This window comes from Carassius carassius, chromosome 25 (assembly GCF_963082965.1).
Source record: "Carassius carassius chromosome 25, fCarCar2.1, whole genome shotgun sequence".
Classification (NCBI taxonomy): domain Eukaryota; kingdom Metazoa; phylum Chordata; class Actinopteri; order Cypriniformes; family Cyprinidae; genus Carassius; species Carassius carassius.
In genome coordinates this window covers 18597892-18623916 of record NC_081779.1, presented here as the reverse complement: position 1 = coordinate 18623916, position 26025 = coordinate 18597892, and the positions used below count along the sequence as shown (strand labels likewise).

Here is a 26025-nt window from a genome sequence, read left to right as displayed (position 1 = left end):
TCAGATGTTTTTAACCAGGGTTGGAGCTAGATTCTTAAGGTAGGTGGCCTTCCAGAAGAAGGATCGTTTCTGGTCTAAAAAAAAACCCCAGAATAAAATCTGAAATGTTTCAGAGAATTAACGGCAAAGGAGGATTCAATTTAACATTATTTGGAAAACTCAGCCTCAGACAACCTCGTCAGTACTAAAGACTGAAGGTAGGAACTGGACTGCTCATTTTGTAAACCATGAGGAGAGAGCTCTGCTCTGCTACAAATGTCAATGTAGCACCTGTCACAGTCAAAAGCCACAGGTAGGGCTGGGAATCGATTCCAAAAAGAATCGATTCCTCGTTTCCGAGGCATTGGGAATCGAGAGTAGATTCCAATGGTTGGAATCGATTCCATCAAGGGGATTCGACTCCTCATTCAGAGTCTTTTTCAGTTCAACAAAGCTTATCTATGGGAGTCTCTCAAATGGAAGGCTACATCCGACAAAGGCTGCACACATTTAAATTCACAAAAATAAACAGAAAGAAGAATTTTAGGATGTAGCCTTCCGTTTCAGAAGCAAAATTCACCAAAGCCATAATTACAACAATTGTGAGATAAAAGATTATATAAAATTTTATATATATCTTGATCTTATTACCATCTCAAATACTATTTTTTAAAACATTTCTATCAGCCAATGATAATTATAAAAGAACACGTCACAAACTTAGATGAGTGGCCGAGAACGCATCTGATTGACAGATAAACCATGAGCACTATCAGTCATTATAATGTTCTGGCTATTTTGTTTCAGTGTACAGTTTGTTAATATTGTGCAAAGTATACAAAGTAAACTTCATCATTTAGCTGAACTGTGCACATTTATTTTAGACACTTCATGTCTTATTTAATTCATGTGAAAAATGCATGTCCCTGCTGAGCTGGGCTATGACTAATTTCACGGGCAAAGCTGACAAAATTAAAATTTTCATATCGTCTAAAATATATATATCATTTTCAGCCTCATATTATAGGAAGGATACATTATATGACCTATCCTGCAGTCATCATGGTGAGATTATGTTCCTTTAATCTAACAAAAACAAGAATGGAAAAGAATTGAAAACAACAGTGAGGAATCGATTCTAAAAATTGTGGAATCGAACACCCCTAGCCACAGGTGCTACTTCATTCTGTCAAATAAGGAACCTGTGGGGAACCTCATTGTAAAGGTTGTATTAGAGAGCAGAACATTTCTGAATGTCATGGAGTGTTCTATTGAAATGTAATTCAGACTTGACTGACAAGTAATGATTTTATCACAAAGGTTACTATTACAGTTGATGAAAAACAAAACCTCTATTTCTGCTATGAAAATCCTGATATACAATATACTGCAGGATACCACAAACATGTGGAAATGGGTAAACGTAAATATGCAATGCTATTTCATATGGGACATACACACTGACAACAATCAATCACTGAACTCCTGGTTACTACTAGGGAGTAGACAGTATTTGTTACTGGAGATATAGGTTCTATATTTAACTGATTGTTGAATGAGGTTCCCCACAGGAAGCACAAACCACACAAAGCCACCATAATTATCCAATCCTAGACAATTTGGAATTTCTCACTTCCTACTCGATAATAGCCACTGTTATAATCACAAGGTCAAGCGCCATTCCATTTGAAAAAACAAATGGAATTCTGAGTTTCCTGGAATGCAGCATAACTGAAATACTTTGAGTTTGGAAACACAACATTTCAAAATCCAAACATTCCCAACCCTAATTTGAACAAATTTCAACTTTGTGTACAAAAGTACAAGGGTGTCTGCACTCTTGGTAGTCACAGCTTCATTTTGTTGCATAAAGCTGAACTTTGCTTAAACTTTTTGCACTGAGGCAACATGAGCCATAGAAACCACTGGCAAATAATGATTTAATCACATGTATAATGCACATGTGTAATTGTCAGTCAAATAATGAGCGTGCCATCAGCCTTGGGCAGATAATTGAATAGTTGATTGGGAGCAAAGATTTGTAGAAAATGAAGGCAATGAATCAGGCAAAGTGTAAAAAATCTCAAATTAATAAAAAAGAGAGAGAAAGCGAGAATGAGAGATTTAATGAGAAAGTGGGGACCCTAAGAGAGAGAGAAAGGAAGAAAGAGAGAGGCAGGCAGACAGTGAGCAAGAGTGAGACAAGGTGTCTAGTCTCAGAATCATCTAATCCTGTAGAAGTGTGAAGAGTGTTAAATTATCCAGGCTAAGTGACAAAGCCTCCCTCTGAGCTCAGCAGACAGCCCTCCTCTTCAGTCAGCCTGTGTAAAAAGTGATATTACATTGGACTATCTTTCAACTCTCCAATCTGCGGCGTAAGCTTTATCACTCCCACCACTCAGCACTTGTTTGAAATTGGCTCCATACTTCCGCTCTCTCAGCAATGGACTAGGCTTGCTAAATCATGCTGTCAGTTTAATAATAGCACTCATAAAAATATACACAGAATATATAAAATGTCAGAGTGTGTTGAAGATACTTGGATTAAAGCTATCCTGTGAGACATTTTAATATTACTTCACTATACTATGAGATTATTGAAATGCAACTGAAAAATTATTGAGACCAATAAAATTCTTGGTAAAGTCCTATAATTCCAAAGTTCTGTCTGTGAATGAGAAGCAGCCCAGTAGAGGTCCCCAATTAAAGCTACAACTGAATAACCCCATTCAGGTCACAAACTTAAGATGAGAACAAGAAAGTTGTGCTAGACTCCAGTAAACTAAACACTGAAACAGAGCTGATGTGTTTAAAACCGTTCTGCTGAAAGTTCATTCATTTTGAAGAGGAAAACACTTTTACTGTTTAATCAGACACAATTCAAGCAACAAGCACATTTTAAAAAGAAATTGAAGGTGAAAATCCTGTTACATCACAGAAACATGTTCAGAACAATGAGGACAAATTCATATTGTTTGCATGCTAAGAACACATCTCATATCTCGAATCATTTCTATCCTGGTTCACCAAACAGGATTCTTTTTTATGGTTCTCCCTAGAGAACCCTGAAGGATTTGTCATGCAATATTCTATATTTCTCTACTACCACAATGAAACTCTCTCATTCTCGACAAAGTTTAATGGTATACACAGGGGTCAAAATTACATTTTTTACTTGGTAGAACTGGTGCTCCCAAAGTTAGGAGTACCCACTGAATATAAAGGAGCATCACAACTGCCAATTGAGCTATCGCTAAGCCCAGCCCCCTTACTTACTGTTGCTCCCTCAATCAAACAAACAGAGTTGCTCACTGTCTCACAATGATAGCTGTCAGTGTGAAAATCTTGTCCCACAGGGATATATAAAAGATTTTAAAATAAATATGGTGGGTAACTAGAAGCAACCAGAATGACAACCAGAAAATGACATTTTCGTCTTCATTGGGATTGTGGTTGAATGCTTAGTGACATTTTGCAGTGTTTTGTTTGGATTTAGGAAATGTCATAAAATAAATTCTATTGCCTGGACTCAGTTAAAAGTACCACAAGCACATTGTTTTTCCATTTTTTGTAGCTTAAACACTACCAAACGCTTCTTTTTCCTCACATTTGGCCTGGAATTTCTTGTTAGTCATGCATCGATCTTTCATTCCGATTGCTAATATTTTAGAAGCGAGTAAGCGGATTCTGATAGCAGATAAAAATTTTAAGTGAAAGACAATAAAATTGAAAATTAACAAGACTTTTGTTTGGTCTATTACAGTCTGTATCAGTAGCCATTTAAAATTAGAGACAAACACAGCATTTTAATCATGATCCAAACAAAGATGCTGCATAAATGATCAGTTTCAGATGCAAATTCGAATGTTTATTTCAAAATCTGATTCAAAAACAGGTCTTGACTTTCTGAATTATGCTACATAAAACATCTGCACGAAACAAAAACAGCAGATGGTCTGAATGAAAATACAGATTAACACACACACATGACAGCAGGTGGAGCTTATGGAACAGCACCGATAGAGCATTTCCTTGGTTACCGCTGTAAACAAAGCAGCACTGCACTGATTTGTTCCATAAGCAATATACAGAGGCAAGATCAGAAGAAAATATCATAATTCTATGCACATACTGTGTAGCAATTTGCAAAAGTTTAGCAGAGAAATGAAGACAGGTCGCACCACATCAATTTTGTGTACTCTCACAAATGCTCCCAAATATATTTTTGGGGTTGCACAGATTACATTTCGGGAGCATATGTGACCAAAACGGTCACAATCTCAAGCCCTGAACAGAATTGTATCTCAATGCATTTTCTGTGTGGCCAGAGCTTTTGACATGCAGGAACAGAAATCAAGCAATAGACAAAATGTAGAGTTGTTTATAGCTGATGGTTTGGACAGAAACTTGGATTAACAAGAAAGAGGCAGCTTTGAATCTTTCATTCCAAAAAGTCCTTGGAATCTTTATGGAATACAACTGGTTTAGAAAAGAACAAAAATAACCCTCACGCTCACTGTGTGGGTTTCTTACCCTGTCTCCTTCGGCTGCTGATCTTCCTGAAGCAGGTGCCCTCACACAAACGATTGAGGCGTTGCTGTTTGATCAACTCCATGATCTCTGGCTGGATTTTCTCCCTAAGCTCCCTGGAGAAACAGCAGAGGATCACACAAATGCAGTGTAAAGCACAACACTTTACTGGCAGTTAACGCAAAGAAAGACTTGGTCTTTAGACAGTTCTTTAGTAAGAGCCAGAAAAACCTTTTATCTTGAGGTTAAGATAACACTACTGCCAAATTGACTGTGCTGCTTTACATCTAAAACAGAATATTGCAATATTAATTAGCATTTAAAGGCTTCCCTAATGTTAATGCTAATGCTATCAAGTAATTCATGAGAAAACAATATTCTGTTCACATTCTATGAAAACAAATGGGCTTATCTGGTTTTTATTTTTATTTTATTTTTTACATTCAATCTTGTCAGATTACAAAAAAATGATTTTTGTGAGTCCAACATTATTTTAATAATAGCTGTGAATACTGTAAAAAAAATAAAAAATAAAAAAATAAAAAACTATTGGAAAAATCATTGGTCCAAAAAGTGTGGGAACCTTTTGTACTCAGTCAAAAACCTATTATAGTGAATAGACTGAACAAATGTTACATATTTCACATAGATAGAGCATGTGATATTTCCAACATTTCAGTTCACACATGGTTGTTTAACAAGCTCTTTCTGTTTTCAATCATGAGTGGGACACAGGTGCAGTACACATGGACCAAAACTGGGTGAGTGATTGTGGGAAATGAGTGCTTCAAATAATTGAAGAGTTTCCAGTGACTCACAGGATGGGCCGGGATTGGAAATCCTCCTGGTTCATTCTCTCGGACTGGCGCAATTTGAGGATCTCGGTGTAGCTCAGATTTTGCAGACGACTTTTAAACTGATCCAGAGAGTTAGGCTTGATCGTGAGAGCACGAGTGATCTGTTCCTTCACCACCTGCATCACCTATAGTATATAAACACAGAGTTCATCATTTAGGACATCATTTTACGCATCCAGGAAGACACTACAGTAATCATTATGTCATGCTTTTATTTGGCTCCAGTTTTTGAATCACACAAAGACAAAAGTTCAGACCTTTGACTGAAACAGTTCAGCATTATGACAGCACAAGGTGAGTATATCTGACCTTGTGCTTTTCTTATGATTCTGATTTTAAAACCCTTAAACTTACATGCCTGAAATTAGTTTTGGAGTCAAAAACAACATTTGGACCAGTATTGTACGGTCTACATTCTTAGAGAAAATGTTTCAGAACAGATGAGGTAAAACGCGAGGCTTGGACAAGGAAAAGAGTGAATGCTAGAAAATGTAGAATTAATGAGCATTGGCACCAAAATGCACACACACATACACAGGGAAGATAATTCAATACATTAATGTTATTAGCAATCCCTTTCTCACAAAAGCATTTACAATATATTTTGCATAATTACATTACTGTTAAGCACTTGGATAGGCATTCACACGCTTATTAAACTCCAAATGAGAAACTTTTGAGAAGCTGTTGATACATCAAATCCTTGAACAAAGATCAGTTAATACCTACCCAAGACACTACTGTACATGCATCTTAAATGAGATTCCCTAATGCTTCTTTAATTACTGTCCTACAAAATTCAAAACTGTAAATGAAACTGAGAAAAAGTGCTTTTAGAGTCTTGAGCTTTTGATTGATCTAAAATCAGTTTTCATGCTCAGTTTTCTCTGAATCTCAACACACTTCAACCAAACCCTTCTGATTTATAAAATAAAAAACAGGACATGGGATTTTACAGATGGGCTTGAGCACAAGCTACAAGATTACAAGTCCACATCAAGTGCAACACGTGGGGATGATCCAATGACTTACAGGGTATGAGTCATGCATACAGTTAAGACGTTAACATTTACATGTTAAATACATTATAATGTCTAGAGTATGAAAGTCTTGAGGCTTTGTTTGTTCTCACAGGTATTGGTTCCATCACTGAACAGCACACATAAGTTGCATTGAAGAAGCTCTTCATGTGGAGTCACAACAGCTGACTTGGAAATTGCTGTTTGTCAAAGAATCAAATGCAAACAAACAGAAGTGACAGCCAGCAATGGACCATGACACAAGAATTCACCCATATGCAGCAAAAGCAGACAGCTTTCCTTCATCCTCAGATACAGAAATGCCCAGCTGCTGTAGAGCCACAGCTTTCCCAGTGATGCATGAATAACGCACTGTTCGAAATCACAAACATCACATCTTGAAATCTTTCCGTATGCACCAAGCCTTAGGCTACAGATCACATGCTGTGATTAGCTGGGGAGCACAGTAACGGATGAGTTGAGAAGCTGGAACCAAGTCCAGTTGCTATTCATGCATGCAACCCCTCCCAGTCATCCAAAGAAGTAGGTGCTGTTGGCTCCCGCAGGAGGATTGGATGAGGTTTAATTAGTGATACGACTGGGTCTTCACTACTTGAAGAATGAGAGGAGTGATTGCTGGTGGAATAAACCCTAGACGGCTCCATTCGAACAGGACAGAAGCGTTTAAAGGGGAGGGGGTTTTGATAGCTGCAGGTGGGGGACGAAGAAGCAAACGTCTCCACTTGAAACAATCCCTTATGGCGGGGGAAGCAATTTTCTGAACACATTTGACGATTTTACACGGTTCAGAATTAATTAAACCAAGGCGCTCTTCTCACTTCCTTCTATCACCCTTTTTAAATCAAGTCGTGATGGCTGAAATAGAAGCAGACCTTTTATTCGTGAGGATGAGGTGATATGGGGGAACAGTGGAATTTCAGCTGCTGATGTGGTGGGTGGTGATATTTGTGAATAAAGCGGAAATTGACCTTTTTTTAGACAAACGCACTAAGTGTGTCACAGCCTCACTAAGAAGTGTGCGACTCTTCAACTGCCCTGCCATCCTTATTGTCTTTTTCTCGCCTCTCCTCTCCAGAGGATCTAAATGCACAGAACAAACTCGCCCACTGTGTGTCAACCTGCAGATAATACAGAGTGACATACAGTGGGGAAGAATTAATGTGTATGTATTTGTGCATGTTTGTGCCCTTCTGAGTTCAAAAATTTAAAAGCACACTTATTCTGCATTGGACTATATATTTAGATTTAAATTTATACATAAGCACTTTAATGCTTTTGATTTAATGTTTTTGAATGTCAAACCTACAACGCCATTGTACAAATCTATTGCTTCCCTCAAGAACAACAAATGAGGAATTAATCTTAATAATAAAGTGTTTCTGAAATATCTTTAGAAAGTGAGTGGGCTCGTGGGATTGTGCCAGTACATTAATGGCCATGAATAGAGTTGTGCTACGACACCTAGCGGTATAATATCTAATATAAAATGGCAGAAAAAAACAGCAAGTTTTCGTATACTGCCATCTCGGATTACACTGAGAAAACCTAAGTAAACAAAATCGAATTTAAGTGTGGTAAAACATATTTATATACCTTTATAATTTTATATCCGATAAACTGGCTACTGAACAGCTGAAAAAATGGATTTTCTGGCTGATTTAAGCTTCAAACAATTTGTCCTGTTGGGCCCAACTAATTCAAAGCAAACGGCTGTGGTACACAAGCCAGACGTTAATGAGAAACAGACAAATAAACCAACTGTAAACTAAACTGTCACATGAGTCTGTAAAATAGTGATACATGATCATTAGGTTTTCCTGTCTTTTTTACAGTAAGATCATAAGCAGTGCAATGAAACCAATGTGCATCCAAATGCGAAAGAACAACCATCAGCAGACAGAAAAAATAGGCGAAAAAAGAGAAACTAATCCAATATGAAAGTAGTATGTGTTTGTTAAAGATGGATGCTAATGCGTTGCAATACTTTTGCATCAAGATGTAAAAAATGTGAAATGTCCAAAGATGTCTATCTGGCCTAAGTTTGCACAGACCAATCATTTACAATACCAAAAAAAACAAAAAACATTTGCTCACCTCCCTCTTCCAGACAGCCAAACTGCCTCCAATCAGGGCAGCAAGATTTATCACTCCTGTCTTATTTTAATTACAACTTCGCACAGCTATCCATCATGAATTCACATGTATGCCTCTCTGTTTTTCACACCAGAACATAATTAAAAGTCATATTTATTTCCTACCTGTAATTATGCAAATGCCGTTATTCAGTCGCATCAGAAGAGTTTTTTATTGATTTAGGAAGAGGAGTCACATATAAGTTTATGAGCAGCTTTGCTGTAAACAAAGCCTAGAAAAGGATGAACTTTATTTATGATCCTAACATTTTGTCCGGAATTTGACACATAATAAACACAGGAACTTCTGTATTGAAACATTATGCATTCGAACAGTGGGATTAGCCACAGAAATATCTCCTTGATAAACTTTGCACTAAACCAGTCCTAACCTGATACAATGTGACAAATTCCAATTTGTATGCCCACATCAGACACAACATTCAACAAAATCTAAATCCACAGACACTCAGAAAGGTGTCTAAAAGTACATAATCTTATCCATTAATATTAAGCAATTATTGAGTTGAGTACATAGTTGCTTTCAAGTATGGCTAAAAAGTTCACACAACATGATATTCAAACATCAGACCCTCTTAACACCAAATAAAGTACAAAATCAGCACCTGTTAACTTGCTGATTGTTACAAAAACTCTGATGGAAAAGATACCTTTTATCATGCGTCATGAGTGTCATGTCTGGTGAGTAAATGGTGTTAGAATCAAATTCAAAACCTTCCTATTGACACCGTTCTTTAAAGTCAACACTGCTTAATCAGCCTAGGGAGTCACATCAGCACTCAAATCTTTACTAAAAAATGCAAGAATCATCAAATACAACCTGTCAATCACCCAAATAGTGTTTAGATTATAGACTTCAAATCTCAAATGGAAAGGAACAGAAAACAACATTTACAATTTACAGAGGCTGGAAAGCATATCTTGCACATGTCTCTGTCATCCTTATTCACATTCATTTTGCTTATTATGGTCTGTGGTCCCAACAGGGCAATCAGGCACAAAAAGAAAAAAGGGACATTTATCCATTCCACAATTGACAAGCTAATTATGCCATTTCCTCCCCCTTAACGATTTTTATAACAATTAACAATGATTCACATCAAAGAAATGGGCATTACTTCAAAGAAAACAAATAGATATCATTAATGGAAAAATCATTTGCTGGAAACACTGTGATGAATTTAGATGGAGTACAGTCTGGAGTCATTTTTTCATAAATTCTGGGGGTAAGCTTATGAATAACAAGTAGAGTAGACAAGGATAAAACACCTGTGTATGCATATGCATGCAAAGAGAGAGGCCTGAAGTCTTCAACCCAATGGGATGATGCGTTTAGACTCTGCTCAGAGACAAAAGGATGATGAAAATTAAAAAGATGTAGCAAATTTAATGTGAAACCAAAAGCAGGTCCACCGAATCTTTTCCACTCTTTCTGACCTAGCCAGGGATACATTGGGTTGTGGAGCAGGTTGCTGGGTGTTGGGAGGCATGGCCTGGCACCTGGTTTAATAGGAAATTGAGTATCTGTGCTTGACCATTCAACCTGCAGTCATGTGTAGATTCCACTGAGTGCTCCATTTCTCCTTTCCTCTGCCTGAAACTGCTGTTCTTATGGTGCCTTTTTAAAACAGTAGTACATTCTCACTGAATGCTCAGTGTTTTAGGGTGCATCATAAGTGTAGTTGCAAAAGTATAGAGAATGACCACACAGTGAAAGCCACTTGCGCAAACATCGGCATAGCCACAGTCTAGACACAGATGCTCTCAGACAAGTAAACATTTCATAACAGGTTTTTGAAAAGCATCCAAAATATTTCCCTGGTCCTGGAGAACTCTACAGCAGGTGGCACTCAACTCTCTTGGGATCCAGCCACACATCCACTCCACTGACAGGAGCAGACAGGAGTAGCTCTTTCAACAAGGGCCAGCATTAAGCATGCTGAAAGCGTGCAATGCATTAAAGTCACTTCAGGTCTCAGGAGACTCAGCTCATAGAGTAAAGTAGCACTGGTTGTGTGTGTGTGTGTGTGTGTGTGTGCTCTTGTTTTGGTGACATATCAGGACACAACTCTGTATAATGACATGGGTATGACACAGGTATTACAAGGAGAGGGTGACTTATGAGGACATAACACGTCCCCATTTTTCTAAACGCATATAAATCATACAGAATGAGTTTTTTTGAGAAAGTAAAAATGCACAAAGTTTCCTGTGAGTGTTAGGGTTATGGTAAATGAAAGTGAAAGTGAAAGTGAAGTGACATTCAGCCAAGTATGGTGACCCATACTCAGAATTTGTGCTCTGCATTTAACCCATCCGAAGTGCACACACACAGAGCAGTGAACACACACACACACTGTGAGCACACACCCGGAGCAGTGGGCAGCCATTTATGCTGCGGCGCCCGGGGAGCAGTTGGGGGTTCGATACCTTGCTCAAGGGCACCTAAGTCGTGGTATTGAAGGTGGAGAGAGAACTGTACATGCACTCCCCCCACCCACAATTCCTGCCAGCCCGGGACTCGAACTCACAACCTTTCGATTGGGAGTCCGATTCTCTAACCATTAGGCCACGACTTCCCCTAAAGGGAAGGTGTAAGGTGTAGGGTTGGTGAAGGTCCATAGAATATACAGCTTCTACAGTATAAAAACCATTACGCCTATGGGATGTCCCCACTTTTCACGAAAAACAAACGTGTGTGTGTGTGTGTGTGTGTGTGTGTGTGTGTGTGTGTGAAAAAAACACAAAGAGGAAAGGAAGGGAAAGGAAAGGAAAGGAATGAAATGAAGGATATGAAGAATGAATATTAGAAGGGAAGACAAAACAAGAAAGGAAAGAAATGAAGAAGGATTGGAAGAATATATGCAAGAAGGGAAGAGAAGACAGAGGAAATGAAAGGAAGAAAGAAAGGAAGGGAAAAGAAGTGAAGGAAGTAATGAAGAAGGACATGAAGAAAGAAAAGGAGAAGGAAAAATGGGTGAATGGAAGAGAAGATGAAGAAAAGACAAAGGAGGAAGGATAGCGAATATGAAAAGACGAAGAGAATAAAGAAAGAAGAGGAAGGCAGGAAAGAAAGGATGGGGGAAAACAAAGAAAATCTATTTTTAAAATCTTGCTTTGCAAGGGAAAGTAGGGAATTATGGAGCGGAGGATTGGGTGCAGATGCTGAGCACGACCAAACAAAACCTCGAAACATCATTCACTATGTGATCTTTCAGATTTATGCTTTGGAAAAAAAAATGCTACCTGCAATATTACCGTAATCAATCAACATTAGGCGCTATGTAGCTGACAGCCCATCATAGAATTCAAAAGTGTGGGGGTGATATTTATTGTTTTTTAATCACAAATTAAATATTTAATCACAAAAGGTCAATCCTTTGAACACTGAACCAACAAAGAATTCACAAAGGACAAGGTCGTATACAAGAGATTAACCTCAATACAAGCTTTCCCTGTAAAAACAAAAAATGCCAAACAGGCAGTGTTGATCTTCCTACACGTGGGATGCATGCAGAAATAATGCAAACTTAACTAACAGCCACACAGAAACGAGAGCGCCTGGAGGACAATTTGCAATGGAAAAAGAACTGATGGAGAAAAGAAACATTAAAGCGCTCATTCATAATAAGTACCCAAGGAGGGGCTGGGCTACGGAGGAGAGCGTAGGTTCGATCTCTTGCTGTGTATCGCTTCCTCTTTAATCGCTAGCTGAAATCTGTCTCTAACCTGATTACTACAGACAGCTTCACACAAAGCCTGCCCCATCTGTGCGTCTGTTTCATGTCTCGTTTCTAGTCAACATCCAGGCAAATTTGCAAATGCCTCTTCACCATTTTCATTCAGTCTATACCTATTTTTCCTCCATGTACCTGACAAGATCTCTTCAGCAGTACTCACATGTCATTGTCACCTCCATGTTTGGGAGCGCAGCTCCACGTTGGTCCAACCCAGTGTAGCAGAGATGAACCCTGACCAGATACAGGGACAATCAGATGGCCAGAAGGATGAAAAACAGATGGTAGATGGATTCCGGGTTGTTTTTTGTGTGTGCAGATGAAAACAGACCAAGCTTTAGCCAATGTTTGCTTTCGTCTGGCCGTTCTTGCCCATCAGCACTCTGAAGTCTGAAAGCATCTCCAAGCAGCTTAGTTTATGTCCATTTCAGCGCTTAAGCCTGATTGGCCAGACTCCACAGCTGCTTCAGCCAATGGCCTTCTAGTAGTATGAATCACGTGGTTTGTATACAAGGGAGGGCGACTGAGGAGGGAAAGATTGGAAGGGAGAGGGGTGGGGGTTATGCTAGATTAAACAGAGTCACTACATCGCTACTACTGCGCTTAGATGCACCGAAGTGGCCATTTTAAGTCAGGTGTCGTAGCTGCCTTCGTCAGCGCTGATTGGATGGAGAAGACAGCTGTTTATGAACCAAAACACACACGCACAGAATAGCTGTTCTATGTCGTCGTAGAGAAGCGGGAGGAATGTGGTTGCCATGGAAACAGGCAAACCACTACCCGTCAGTTTTTTTTTTTTTTTGCCCAAGCAGCATCGGCTAGAGCAGACCTGCCTCCCGCCTCTCATCTCCACACCTCTCTCTCACACACACACAGATGGACAGACGGACGGACAGACAATATTTACAAGATGTGACAGGCCTATCACAAAGAGAGAGAGAGAGCAAGCGAGAGAGAGCGAGAGACAGTGGGGGAGGAGAAAAATAGCATGCGTGTAAAACAAAATTAGATGCAAGTGTTTGTGAGAAGAGGCAGAGGATGCTGAGGTGCAGTCATGGGTGGAGGTCCATCAATGCTGTATGGTGACAGTGAAGCCTCATAATTATTTTAACATGTGTCTGACTGGACACACCAAGACAAAAGCACAAAATGAAGGACTTGACAAAAGAAGACAACTCACATGTCCGACACTGCTGAAAGACACAATAGCATCTACAGAACAGGGGTGCTAGAACTCACAGTCAGTTACATGTGTGTGTGTGTGTGTATAGATGCATACACACACAACATTAAATTATACCTTATATAAAATTCTATTTTCTCTGTACATTACTTCTCACTTAATACATATGCATATATATATATATATATATATATATATATATATATTATATAACAAAATAAAATCAAATATTAAACAGGCTTCAAGTCATGCTTTAAGAACTCAACAGCAATGAGATCAAGGGAGGCAAAAAAAGATGCTGCCTCGTAAATTGTTTAGGGGAAAGCACTGCTGTACTTGCCTCCTCTGAGAAAACTTGCTGGAATCATTATATATTATTACAGAAACTGGAGCGATGAGGTATTATAAAGTTTATCCTTCTTTATTAGAAATGAGTAATCTATAGCATTAAAGGCTTAAATAGTTATTTATTCAGGAAGGATACAAGAGCAACATGTAATTAACAACTGTCTCTTAAAATGTTAAGATACAATACAAAGCTAAAGTTAAGTTTGCTTGAGAAGGCAACAACTGAGCAATGAAACGGAGTTATTACAATGTGTATTAAGCCTCCACACAAAGGTGGGCAGAGAGGTAGGTCCAATCTTCTTCAATCAGGATTGTGTCCAGTGCACACACACAACAAGTAAACACAACTCATGGATGTTGAGACTTAGGTGTTGCACTATTTTTTTCTCTGAGGAGAAAAGGGATTGAGCACTCAACTCCTACTGCCATGACTGAAGAAACTATGTAGAGTCGTTCTCCTTGCATGTCAGAATCTATGGTTATGTGGATTGTTATTTAGAGATCCACTTCTATGTATTATCCCAAATTTTGATTAGTGCATTTTACCATCTCCTTCTTCAACTGTCAGAAAGAAAAAATTGGAAGTTCTGATCATCAGATTAAACAGCAGTTTTATCTCTATATTTAGAAAGCCTATTTATAATGAGGTAGAAATATAGACAAGGGGCAAAAGTGAGCAGGTTTTTCTCAGATGTTCAGCTCATGTGAGAAAACAAAAGATGATAAATTTAATCACAGTGTCCAGAGAGACATGCTCCAGGGCGATATTTAAAAAATTTGTTTTGATGTCCATGAATCTTAATTAAGCTCAAATATACAGCTTTACACGAGTCTTTTATCCAACAAGGAGACACGTTTGCTGTGTGATTATCATAAATACACAAATAGCCTAGCAAATCTCAACCGCCTCTTTTACCTGAAAAACGTTCTGCCAAGAGTCTGAAACTATCATTTTCACCAGCAAATGACTAACTTTAGCGAGTCCTGCATTCCCAAGTAGTGTGAAGTAATGATTATTGTCTAATAACTGAGCTTGATTGGCCAATAAAATACTTTAAAATCTATCAACAGACTTGCCATTGCACATGGAGTGAAACATTTTCTATTTTTTCAATTCCGGGTAAAGTAATTCGTCGATTTTATCTAAATTGCATGTGAACAGTGAAATGTGCACTGGCTATTGTGTTGTTAAAATTAAACAATACAGACAAAATACTGTATAGTGACAGTAAAGCATACATACCCATTTTAATCCAAATCCGAAACTAGTATCAAATTTTACTGATACTGGTATTAACGGCTGAAATTTTGGTATCATGACAACCCTAGCATTGCCCAGTAAAAATCCATATTGGTTGACCAGAAAGATTTGAGGGGAAGATGAGAGAATGAAACGGAACACTCAGGAGAAATAGAATGGGAAAAAAAGGAAAAGGATGAAAGATGTAGAATTAGACCAAGATGCAGGGTCACAATCAAAAGGGTTACGCTCACCTTGTTAAAGTCTTCAGAAGTGGCTCTCATCTCTTTCCAAGTTTTGTTGAGAAGCTGGATACAGATGCAAAAGAACTCCTCAAACGAGCGGTCGTGGGTGTAAAACATAGGGTGGAAGTCATGACAGTTTTCGCTAGCTGTGAAAAAAAACAAAGGAGACAAAGTGAGTGTTTATATTGTCAAATGTTGCACCCCAATCCACCTGAAGAAAGTTGATTTATCAGGTAAAGCAGCAATATCCATATCTCATGACAAAACTACACCCCATATTAATGTTGATCAGCACTGGAGTCTCAAGAGAAATTCTAGCTCTCCAACAAGGACTTTGAGTATGAACTGTTAAGGAGGCTCAAATGTTTGCTTTCTTTGCCAGCTTCAGCCCTCACATGTGCTTCTCATGCATAGACACATCAGATATGGCTGGGAACGAATGGTGCTACCTCACGATGCATTTCTCCGAAAGAGCCTTTTTGCAGAGGAGAAAATTATTCACAAGCAAGAGAAGCACGCTCTTGGCTCTCAGGACACCTACACATTTGAAGTGAATGTGAACAGTTGGTTAGCTGTTTTCCTTTAATTCAGTCCCCTGCCAGCCAGTCACTGGTCTTAATTCAGAAATTCAAGAAGAAAAAAAATCCCTCTCAAGAACCTCTTCTGCTCCCCACAAAAAAAAAATTACTAGCATCATGCTATACTATGTTGTGTTAAATTGTGTGACTAAAGAGACTCCAGAGTCTTAATTTTGTGGTCTGGGTCTGGAGACCTCTTAAGATCACATAAATGTGGCCCTTCTCTGGATTTCATTACTTCTTTATTACATCTTGGTCTGGTCTATGTTTTAAAATAGGCTGTTGTTGAAAGTCTGTCAGCCTAGTTTTTGAGGTATGTCCTGTCCATTAGTCGGATCACTGGTGATGGTGTTTGGATAATTGAGCATGTTCAGCTGTTCTGCATTATGAACCAGTGCTTGATAACGATAACAACAACAACAAAAATAAAAGACAAATGCCAGGACAACTATCAAGACCAAGGACTGACAATGCCAATGTCATTACCAACTTGAAAGTATGTTATGAACCCATCTATCACGGTCAAGATAGACATGGAAATGGTCAGCAAGTGATGCTTTGTTTCCTTTTTTTATCTGCTGATCTAGCACTGATAATTTCACCTTTTTTTTTATTATGACTCCAGACTACTGCCATCTGTTGGTATGGAGAGTTCTTGCCAGTTGGCCATTGGCTGTAGTCTTTGAGATGTGTTCAAGCATGACAGAGTATTTTAAGAGCAAGTGACCACACCGGCACCTTCATCTGTCATGCTGTGAGCACGCTACATTTTTCTAGGTTATCATTAGATTGAGTGGCCATGTAAAGTTGCTACTACTTACATATTTCAGATGATAAGCCATATTTGAGGACGATGAATGATAGGCAAGCATTTGGATGTACTGTATTACCACAAAATTCAGCCGTAAACGATCTGTCCTTCATGGGCAAACTAATAAAGCAAGTAATAATTTATTTTTTATTTTTCTCTCCATTGACTAAAGGTTAGTCAACTATTAGGGGCAGCCCTAGACTTTACCGGTAAACAAAAAAAAATTAGCTGTTCACACAGACAAGGACGTTCCATCTTTTTACCATTAAAGGCAAGGCAAGTTTATTTATATAGCACATTTCGTACACAATGGTAATTCAAAGTGCTTAACATAAAAGAAAGTAAAATAGTCATGAAGAAAAATTATGCAAAAATAAAAACAAGCAATTTTAAAACTTTGGAAATTATTTAAAAATTTACTTATTTAAAATGAATTTAAAACAGTTAAAAATAGAATAGTGAATACGTAGAATACAGTGACATCGCACAGTGCTCATTCAATAAATGCACAGCTAAACATAGATTTAAATGTGACTAATATTTTAGCACATCTGATCTCTTCTGGAAGCTGATTCCAACTGTGGGTGGCATAGTAACTAAAGGAGGACTCCCCTTGTTTTGTGTGAACCCTTGGTATTTCTAACTGACTCGATCCTAATGATCTGAGTGGTCTGTTAGGTTTATATTCAGTGAACATATCTGCAATATATTTCAGTCCTAGGTCATTGAGTACTTTAAAATCAATCCTAAATGTAACTGGAAGCCAGTGTAAGGACCTGAGGACTGGTGTGATATGCTCAGATTTTCTGGTTCTAGTCAGAATCCTGGCAGCAGCTTTCTGGATGAGCTGCAGCTGTCTAATGGTCTTTTTGGGAAGGCCGGTCAGGAGCCCATTACAATAGTCCACCCTGCTGGTGATAAAGGCATGCACAAGTCTCTCCAAGTTTTGACTGGAAACAAAACATCTATTTCTTGCAATGTTTTTTAAATGATAGTATGCTGATTTAGTTCCTGCTTTGTCATGAATACTGAAACTAAGGTCGTTCTCCAGAATCACACCAAGATTCCTGACTTGTTTTTTAGTTGTTTGACCCCTAGAGTCAAGGTATGCATTCACCTTGAAAACTTCATCTTTGTTTCCAAATGCAATAAGTTTTTTCCTCGTTTAACTGAAGAAAGTTCTGGCACATCCAACTATTAATTTCACCAATACATTGGCAGAGGGAGTCAATGGGGCTGTAGTCATTTGGAGATAAGGCTAGGTAAATCTGGGTATCATCAGCATAGCTGTGATAGGCAATTTGGTTCTTTCTCATTATTTGACTTAGTGGGAGCATATACAGGCTAAACAAGAGCGGTGAAAGAATTGAGAATCTCCCCCTTGTGGGAGATTTAAAGCATCATTCACACTTCAGTTTCAAAATACCGGTAAAATTCTGTGACAAAATGGAAATGACCTCCAAACGGCTGCGCCTCCCAGTGTTGTGTTTGTAAACATGGAGGGGTATATGGGGTTGAGGTTTTCACTTTTTTGTCAAATGTTCACATTCATGCAGCAGCTTTTGGACCAGAGACATCATATTAGGCAACTTTAGGTATTTCTTTGACTTCCGTTAACAGCACAGATTAACCGAGTAAATGCATAATCTGCGTCAGAATGTTATGATTGGCCCAAAGTGCTTTATATATATATATATATATATATAAACATCTAAAATCGGAATGGCTGAGTGGAAAATTAAAGTCTGGGAGAGTGCTATAAAAACTGAAGGTGCAATTATTGTGTTCATAAACAGCAGCAGTCAAGGTGAAAATTAAACTCAAGCTTTCACCCTGAAGCCCTGTGGTGATACGCACCTGTGTCTGTGTCAGCTACGCCGCATTATAACAAACATTACTCGAGTGAAATGGTTGCTTTGAATGAGAATCACTGCTTGAGGTTCTTACTTAGGGGAATTGAAACTTCAGAGTACCATCAAAGCCCCTGCAGAGGGCCAGTAATTGCAGTAGATATTGAAACTTCATAGTATAATGAATGATGACTGAAGGGGCAATGGGCCTTTCATTGAGTGTGATGTCATCTGACCTGTCAATCTTAGACTCAATCCACCAGACCACCCAAGTCATAGGCCCTTGTCCTTTGAGATGGCTCTAACTGATTCATTGTAATAGTTTCCTTCTCCTTCAGAAGTCAGAGGAGTTCACGGGTGTGCTGAATAAGAGGGCAGCACTATCAGCTCCCGCCTGCTGAGGAATGAAATGTCAGTCTCACTTTGGCTCTCACCTAAGCCCTGAGCTCACAGGTTTGGACAGTAATAACAGTATGACGCACTTCCATAACTCTAGCTGGCAGTCATGCTGAACGCAGAATCTCATTAAACCAGAATGTTCATATTGTAACTAAGGATCTTCAAAGCTGTCAACCTTTTACATTGCGAGTAAATAAATTGCATGTAAATAAATCTTCACCCTGGGCGACTACATTATGTCTAACATTAGCCATTGGCTAATAAATTATTAGATATTACTTGCCTGTGTGTGTGTTAGAGGATTATTAGCATAGATAGATTTTCAATCACTGAACACGCAAACAGCAATCAATGCACAGGAATGTTTATGCAACTATTTTAGACTCCTTCTATCCATTATGTCCACTTTCACAAGTACGATTACATCGTACACCTCAATTACATCATTTTAGACAGTTTCTCATGACTGACACATAACTGAGGAGGCAGAGATATTATGTGCATGCTGTGTGTATTAACACAGGCTTTATGCCCTCTGGCTAACAACCACAGCACAGTGCGTAGCTGCAGTGTAAATAGCATACAATTCAACATGTCAGTCTGTTAGTTGGGCAGGCAGAAGGATTGTCAGAAATACGTTAAAAACCTGTTGCAATTCTTATGCAACAGATGAGATAAGGCAGTGGCTGACCTTAAATCCATCAGCATAGTCATGTAAGACCTCTCATACTCCCTCTACGAGCCCGCCGTGAATCAGCATCATACCAGTATTCAATGCAGAACAAGCCGATTCCTCTCATGGCTTTTTTTTGTTTTTACAGAATTTTATGAAAACACATCCTTCAACACTTGTTTTCAGTGCATAGTAAGACTGCCAATCAATTGATTTTACAATTTACTTTAAGAAGTGGCTTTAGAAGACAACATAGTGTTACTTTTATTTAATTTATCTGAATATTATCACAGCAATCCACAAAGGTAGTGAAATGTTTTTAAGAGTCAACTTGTGGAAAATTAACTACAACAAACTGTTCATAACGATTCAACTTCATTCATTTGTGGATTTATCTATAGAGAAATTATGTAATGTAGTGTCCATCTGCTGATCCCTCAAGGCAAAAGACAAGCTACAAAGTGCAGAAGTGAATCATCCATGGCAGGCCAGCAAAGAGGACAAACCTTGTGGTTTGAACTATCTTTCAGGCACTGCTGTCGAAGAAACATGCATCCACTTCACACAAGTTGCACGAGTTACACTGAACAATGAGCAGCTTGATGATTGAAAAATGGTTCATCTTTGAGACTCGGGATCTCACAACTTGAGCTAGGAAGCCTTATCTGCTAGAGTACAGGCTTTGCAAAGACTTGTCCGGGTGGTCTTTTAAGAAGACAAGCGGTCTTCTCACATATACTGGGAATCTGATCTGTGGGAAGCTCATAGGACTGTAACACTGACAGATGCATTTGCCACACCTCTGTCTCTACAAATCTGACATGATCATGTCATTTCATGATGATCTACCACAGATAATTATGGCAGACAAGAAGACAAACAGATGCATCTTAAGGGAGGAAAACAGCAAACTAAACAAGCGAGTACAAGGCTGAAAGCCCCAAGGATGACATTCAAACATCACACAGAGAACAACGAGACGTCAAGGCGATAGAACAGCTGCGAGAGGTCATCTTCGAGGCAGGAACTGCGATGAAATGATGAATTTACAGTGATAGATGCCACCCTGGCTTCTCAGTGCAGAAGGAACATGCGTCAAGACAGGGAGAATGATATAATCATTGCCACTGCCATGTGCAAAGTTCACCCTGTAACATCTCCAGAGGGAAATTAAGTCGAAAAACCTGGAAAGCCATTTTACAACTGGTTTTAAAGGAGCAGTGCATCCAAAGAAAACAAAACATATGTTTTCTATTTCTATATTACATAACTTATTGTAATATGACTTTTCTGAAGACTTGGTATTCACCTTCAAAAAATGTTAAGGTGCTTCTAAAGTTTAGGTAGTACAATAATAAAAATAATACAAATTTTAATTTAGGTAGTACGATCTCCGTCAATTTCTCTCACTCAGTCTGAGAACATTTGCTTGAAGGTGATTTAAAAGATTCATCAAAAATTTTAATTAAGGTAGTACAATTCCATTGTAATTACATAGGAAAAAGTGCATTCTTCAAAACTTTTCTTATAATATATATATACAAGAAAAGTTTTGAAGAATGCACTTTTTCCTATATACCTAAATAAAAATTTTTGATGAATCTTTTAAATCACCTTCAAGCAAATGTTCTCAGACTGAGGGTGTACTCACACTAGCCAGTTTGAACCGTGCCCGAGTGCGTTTGACCACCAAAGCGCGGTTCGTTTGACTAGTGTGAGTGCTCCGTACCGTGCCCGGGCGCGGCTCGATTGGCCGGCCCTGGCCCGCTTGGAAGAGGTGGGCCAGAGCACGGTTCAGTTGGACTCGGGCGCGGTTCGCATGCAGCGTGAGCGCTAACCGTGCTGGAGCACGGAACAGGACGTGTGGCGTCACGGTTTTGCGACGCTCCAAAAGCTCAGCTGGTACCTTACAAACCTCCTCATACGAGCAGCACGATTACGTGAAAATTTTCGCGCCACTAAGGCGACACATCTGTTTAACAACAGGCTGTGAGAGGGCTGTGGACCACCGTGGACCAAACGACACAAAATTATCCACAAAGAAAACAGAGCGATGGACTCCATTGTGTTCAGAGAGCGCCGCTCTTCCTGTTTATCCCGAAACCATCGCGCACCATAATGACATAAGCGTGCTCCAGCACGAATGCTGAAACCCTCCTATGTGAGTGCAGGCCAGAGGGGGAGTGGGGAGGGGGGACAATCGTACTCGGGCCCGGTTCATGGCAACCGTGCCTAGTGTGAGTACACCCTGAGTGAGAGAAATTGACGGAGGTGAAGAAATACTACTTCAGGCAGGATTGCCGACATGATGTAAACAACTGACGATACATGGCAGATGAGACAGCTGCCAGTCTAATAACTAGTCCCATACGCAAACGTCTATTCACAAACTATCATAAACACACTTCAATCCACAAACTATAACACAGAAGTCAACAATAAAACACACACGTCAATCCACCAACTACCATAAATGTTTGTCAATCTATGAACTTTCAAACATGCCATTGAATTTAATCACACATCTTACTGTGTAATATAAGCACAGCAGATGTTCTACTGGACCTGAACCTCTGTGTGTCAGTGTGTGTGTCTGAATGTGAGTGAGATGCTGACAGCAGCTGCATCTGTTCACTCATCTATTTTGCATGAGAAAACTTGACCACACCAATGGCACAGCTGTATCATCTTTTTTATCCATTTTTTTATCCATTCATTCTATCCTGAAAAGATCTTCCAGCAGTGTGATTTTGTAGACTGCTCAGAAATGAACCATCCAATTGTCACCTCCGAGATATGACAACTTTAAGCTTAATATATAGTATGGCCTAATATATAGTCATGGCCTAATGGTTAGAGAGTCGGACTACCAATCGAAAGGTTGTGAGTTTGAGTCCCGGGCCGGCAGGAATTGTGGGTGGGGGGAGTGCATGTACAGTTCTCTCTCCACCTTCAATACCACGACTTAGGTGCCCTTGAGCAAGGCATCGAACCCCCAACTGCTCCCCGGGCGCCGCAGCATAAATGGCTGCCCACTGCTCTGGGTGTGTGCTCACAGTATGTGTGTGTGTGTTCACTGCTCTGTGTGTGTGCATTTCGGATGGGTTAAATGCAGAGCACAAATTCTGAGTATGGGTCACCATACACTTTCACTTTCATAATACATAAACCTGTATTAAAATTTATATCAAATCCCAATGATATTCTAATGGATTTGCATCAGATCAGGTAGGTATGTAAACATCAAAGTTGTACTGATATGGTACTGATATGCATTTTAAGCCTGGCCTATAATAATGTTTATTATAGGCCAGGCTTAAAATGCAGCACACAATACAACAGAGCTTCTATGCCTCATCTATTCAAATAGTAGTCCTCAGCCTCAAAATGGTTCAAGACCCCCTTTTAACCTGCTATTTTCAACTTTATCTATCCTCAACTTAAACTAGACAAAATACTATGTGGAAGTGGTTCTTTTGAACCTCTTTGAGCTGCTAATGGGACTTTATAATCTGACTCAGCCGCAGGGATCACTTCAAAGGCAGTGTAAATTTCCATTTAACTCAACTTGGCTCTCTAGCATCCATCGTCCTCTCCATGTAATTGCCCACACAGTGTGTATTTTTGTCAGCATTTGTGCATTGTGCCATGAGTGGTCTTATTACAGAGCGCAGCTGAAGTAAAACTGAGGTACTTCAATAGTACAGCCTGTCAATACCGACATCCATATCTACTAACATCTGTACAGAGGAGTATAAGAGCCTCAGCAGTACTGAAGTACTGAAGCAGAAGATGTCCCTAAGAGAACACTTCCCACTAAACAAATACACTTCAGTGGTTAACAAGACACGTGGGAGCTCCATTTAAATACTCAGAAAGGAGCACTTTTTACTCAGTGTTTTCCACTGCATTTCGGTAGCAGCTAGAGCAAACAGAAGAGTGTTCTGGTTTCAACCACAGACTCAAAGTTGATCCCTCGGGCATAGTCTTGCATAGTTTTCATTGGTTAAGAGTAGAGGTCGACCGATATATTGGTCGGCCGATATATCGGGCCGATATTTGCCATTTCTTAATATATCGGCCAATATCAGTGTTTAGTAGTGCAGATTTAAAGTCAGGCACGTCGGCGGGCAGCCCCGTGTTATTGGTGCGGTGGAAAGTGCTGCTTCCGCATGTGAAAGACTCCAAGCCAAAACTTTTGGAAGATTCAACAGCAGTCCTGGGAGATAAAGTTAGTCAGCGTGATTGAGGGCTACGTTACTCCGCCCTGCTCACAGACAGCACCGTGCTCGGAGAGACAGCTGTCCTGGAGCTGCACAGAATGGTGAATGACATTTGTTCGGAAGCATGGTTTGATGCAGACAATAGCCAGGTTTCCATCCATCTCATTTGCATTTAGGGATGTCAACATTCGATAATTTCCATGATCGATCGTCGTTTAAATTAACGATCAATTAATAACCTTAATGCTGCAAAACGCAGTCAGTGAACCACTTTTTTCATATCAAACAATTTATGCAAGTATTATGACCAGTACTTTTTTGTTTGAGCGTGTTCTGCAAAATGTTCGATTTTTAATTTTTGCGTTCCACTAAGCCTATTTGTTTTGTTTGTTTTTTCAAATCCGGCATATATAGTGCATTAGATCATGACAGTGCATGCGTGCTTGCATACGAGGACGAGCGAGCGCAGGTTTGGCTAGATGTATTTGGAGATTATTGCTCATGTCTCGTTCTCCACATATCCAAATGTTTCCATATTCACAATTTATCTGAATGTTAAACTATAATATTTTTTTTATGTAAACTAGACGGAAAAGATCATCCTCTTCACATGAGCAAAAACGTCCTTGGCATACTACGGTCTATTTAAACTGACCAGTGTAACATTTTATATGTTTGGTTGAATGTACTTTATTTTAATAATGAACAGACCATGATGTAAGTTTGAAATTAGAATGCACTTTAGATGTTCTGTGTCACTTATACCAAACACAAATGTTGCTGGTTGCTAGTGTGTTTTCAGCACTACTATTATTTATTTTTTATATATATTTTATTTTTTTATTATTTTTCAGTTTAATTGATTTTTATTTATAAAATTGTATTTATTTAAATGTATATTTAAGTTTACATTTATGTTCCAACAAACTTGAAAAATTCTGCTTGATAAATGCTCTAAAACTTTTATGTAAATGATAGACTTAGAAAACCCCATATCGGTCGATCTCTAGTTAAGAGGCTATTTGACCGATATGTCAAACAACCAATGACAATTCGTTTTGTTCATCGTCATGTTTCGGGGTGTGGAAATTACACCACAATAACAGACCTGTGTGTAAAACTCTCGGACGTATTTTAAAGATACTATGCCGTGAACTTTAAATATTTCACATACATTTGAAAATCCAGTGTTTAGTTGATCCTGATAAGCGCTCGTTGTAACAGTTGTAAACACAGCGGCTTTCTCCTTTTATGAGGGGGTTTGGTGTCAAGGCATCTTTGTTTACAGGTGGAACGTTAAAGAACGCGACGCATGTCTCGCGGAAATCCTGTAGAATTCAACCAATCCAATGGAGACTTCAACACTCCTGAAATGTTTCCACTTTTGTGTCCCATATGCATCAGACATTTAGCCAACGGTCTGTGGGCGTGACATCTGAGGCTAAGACTACCTCAGGCATTAAACAGGCTTGCCCAGGCATGGTGCCATGTTCCCATCTTAAAAGTGTGCCATATCTCAGTGGGGAGCTCATGATGGAGCAGCAGGGATGTCAAAAACATCATCCAAGAGGTGTGAGATGATGTGGACAGTTACAGACAAGCCTATTCCTGATGCTGTTAATCTACAGTATTGTCTGCATGGAGCTGAGGATCCCTAATGTACATGGGTTAATTCAGCATGGATTAAAGATGCATTAAATTGATAAATTGTGACAGTAAAGACATTTATGATGTTACAAAAGATTAAGTTTTCAAATAAATGTGTTGATATTCACCATAAAATCCTGAAAAAAAAGTATCAAGGTTTTAACAAAAATATTAAGCAGCACAACGGTTTTTAACATAAGAAATGTTTCTTGAGCAGCAAATTAGCATGTTATGTTTAAATGTTAAGCTTTGCACTACAGGAATGAATAAAATTTTACATTATATTAAAATAGGAAACAGTTAGTTTAAATTGTATTTTGTTTTTACTGTAATTTTTCTCAAATAAATGCAGCCTCAGAGAGCAAAAGTCACTTTAAGGAACATTTAAACCCAATTGTAAGTCACTTTGGATAAAAGCATCTGCAAAATGACTAAATGTAAAGAAAAATCTCATCAACCTACCTTAGTCAACTTTTAAACAAAAGTGTAAATAGATCACTTAAAAATCATTATTAGTGCTCACATACTTAAC

General features: G+C 38.9%; 1 protein-coding gene across 8 annotated transcripts in view; it reads right to left on the bottom strand.

Annotated features, from left to right (window-relative positions):
- The window catches only part of LOC132104335 (engulfment and cell motility protein 1-like), a 97716-nt gene that overhangs the window by 3676 nt on the left and 68015 nt on the right, over window positions 1–26025 (bottom strand). For 7 of the 8 annotated variants that reach the window (XM_059509741.1, XM_059509742.1, XM_059509743.1 and 4 more), the window contains 3 exons: window positions 15322–15458; window positions 5328–5491; window positions 4513–4625 (listed from right to left, as the gene is read on the bottom strand). In XM_059509741.1, the coding sequence (XP_059365724.1) occupies window positions 4513–4625; window positions 5328–5491; window positions 15322–15458 (414 nt within the window). Of the gene's footprint in view, window positions 1–4512; window positions 4626–5327; window positions 5492–12459; window positions 12696–15321; window positions 15459–26025 lie in introns of those variants that run through there. The other variant, XM_059509746.1, reaches the window with a different exon arrangement.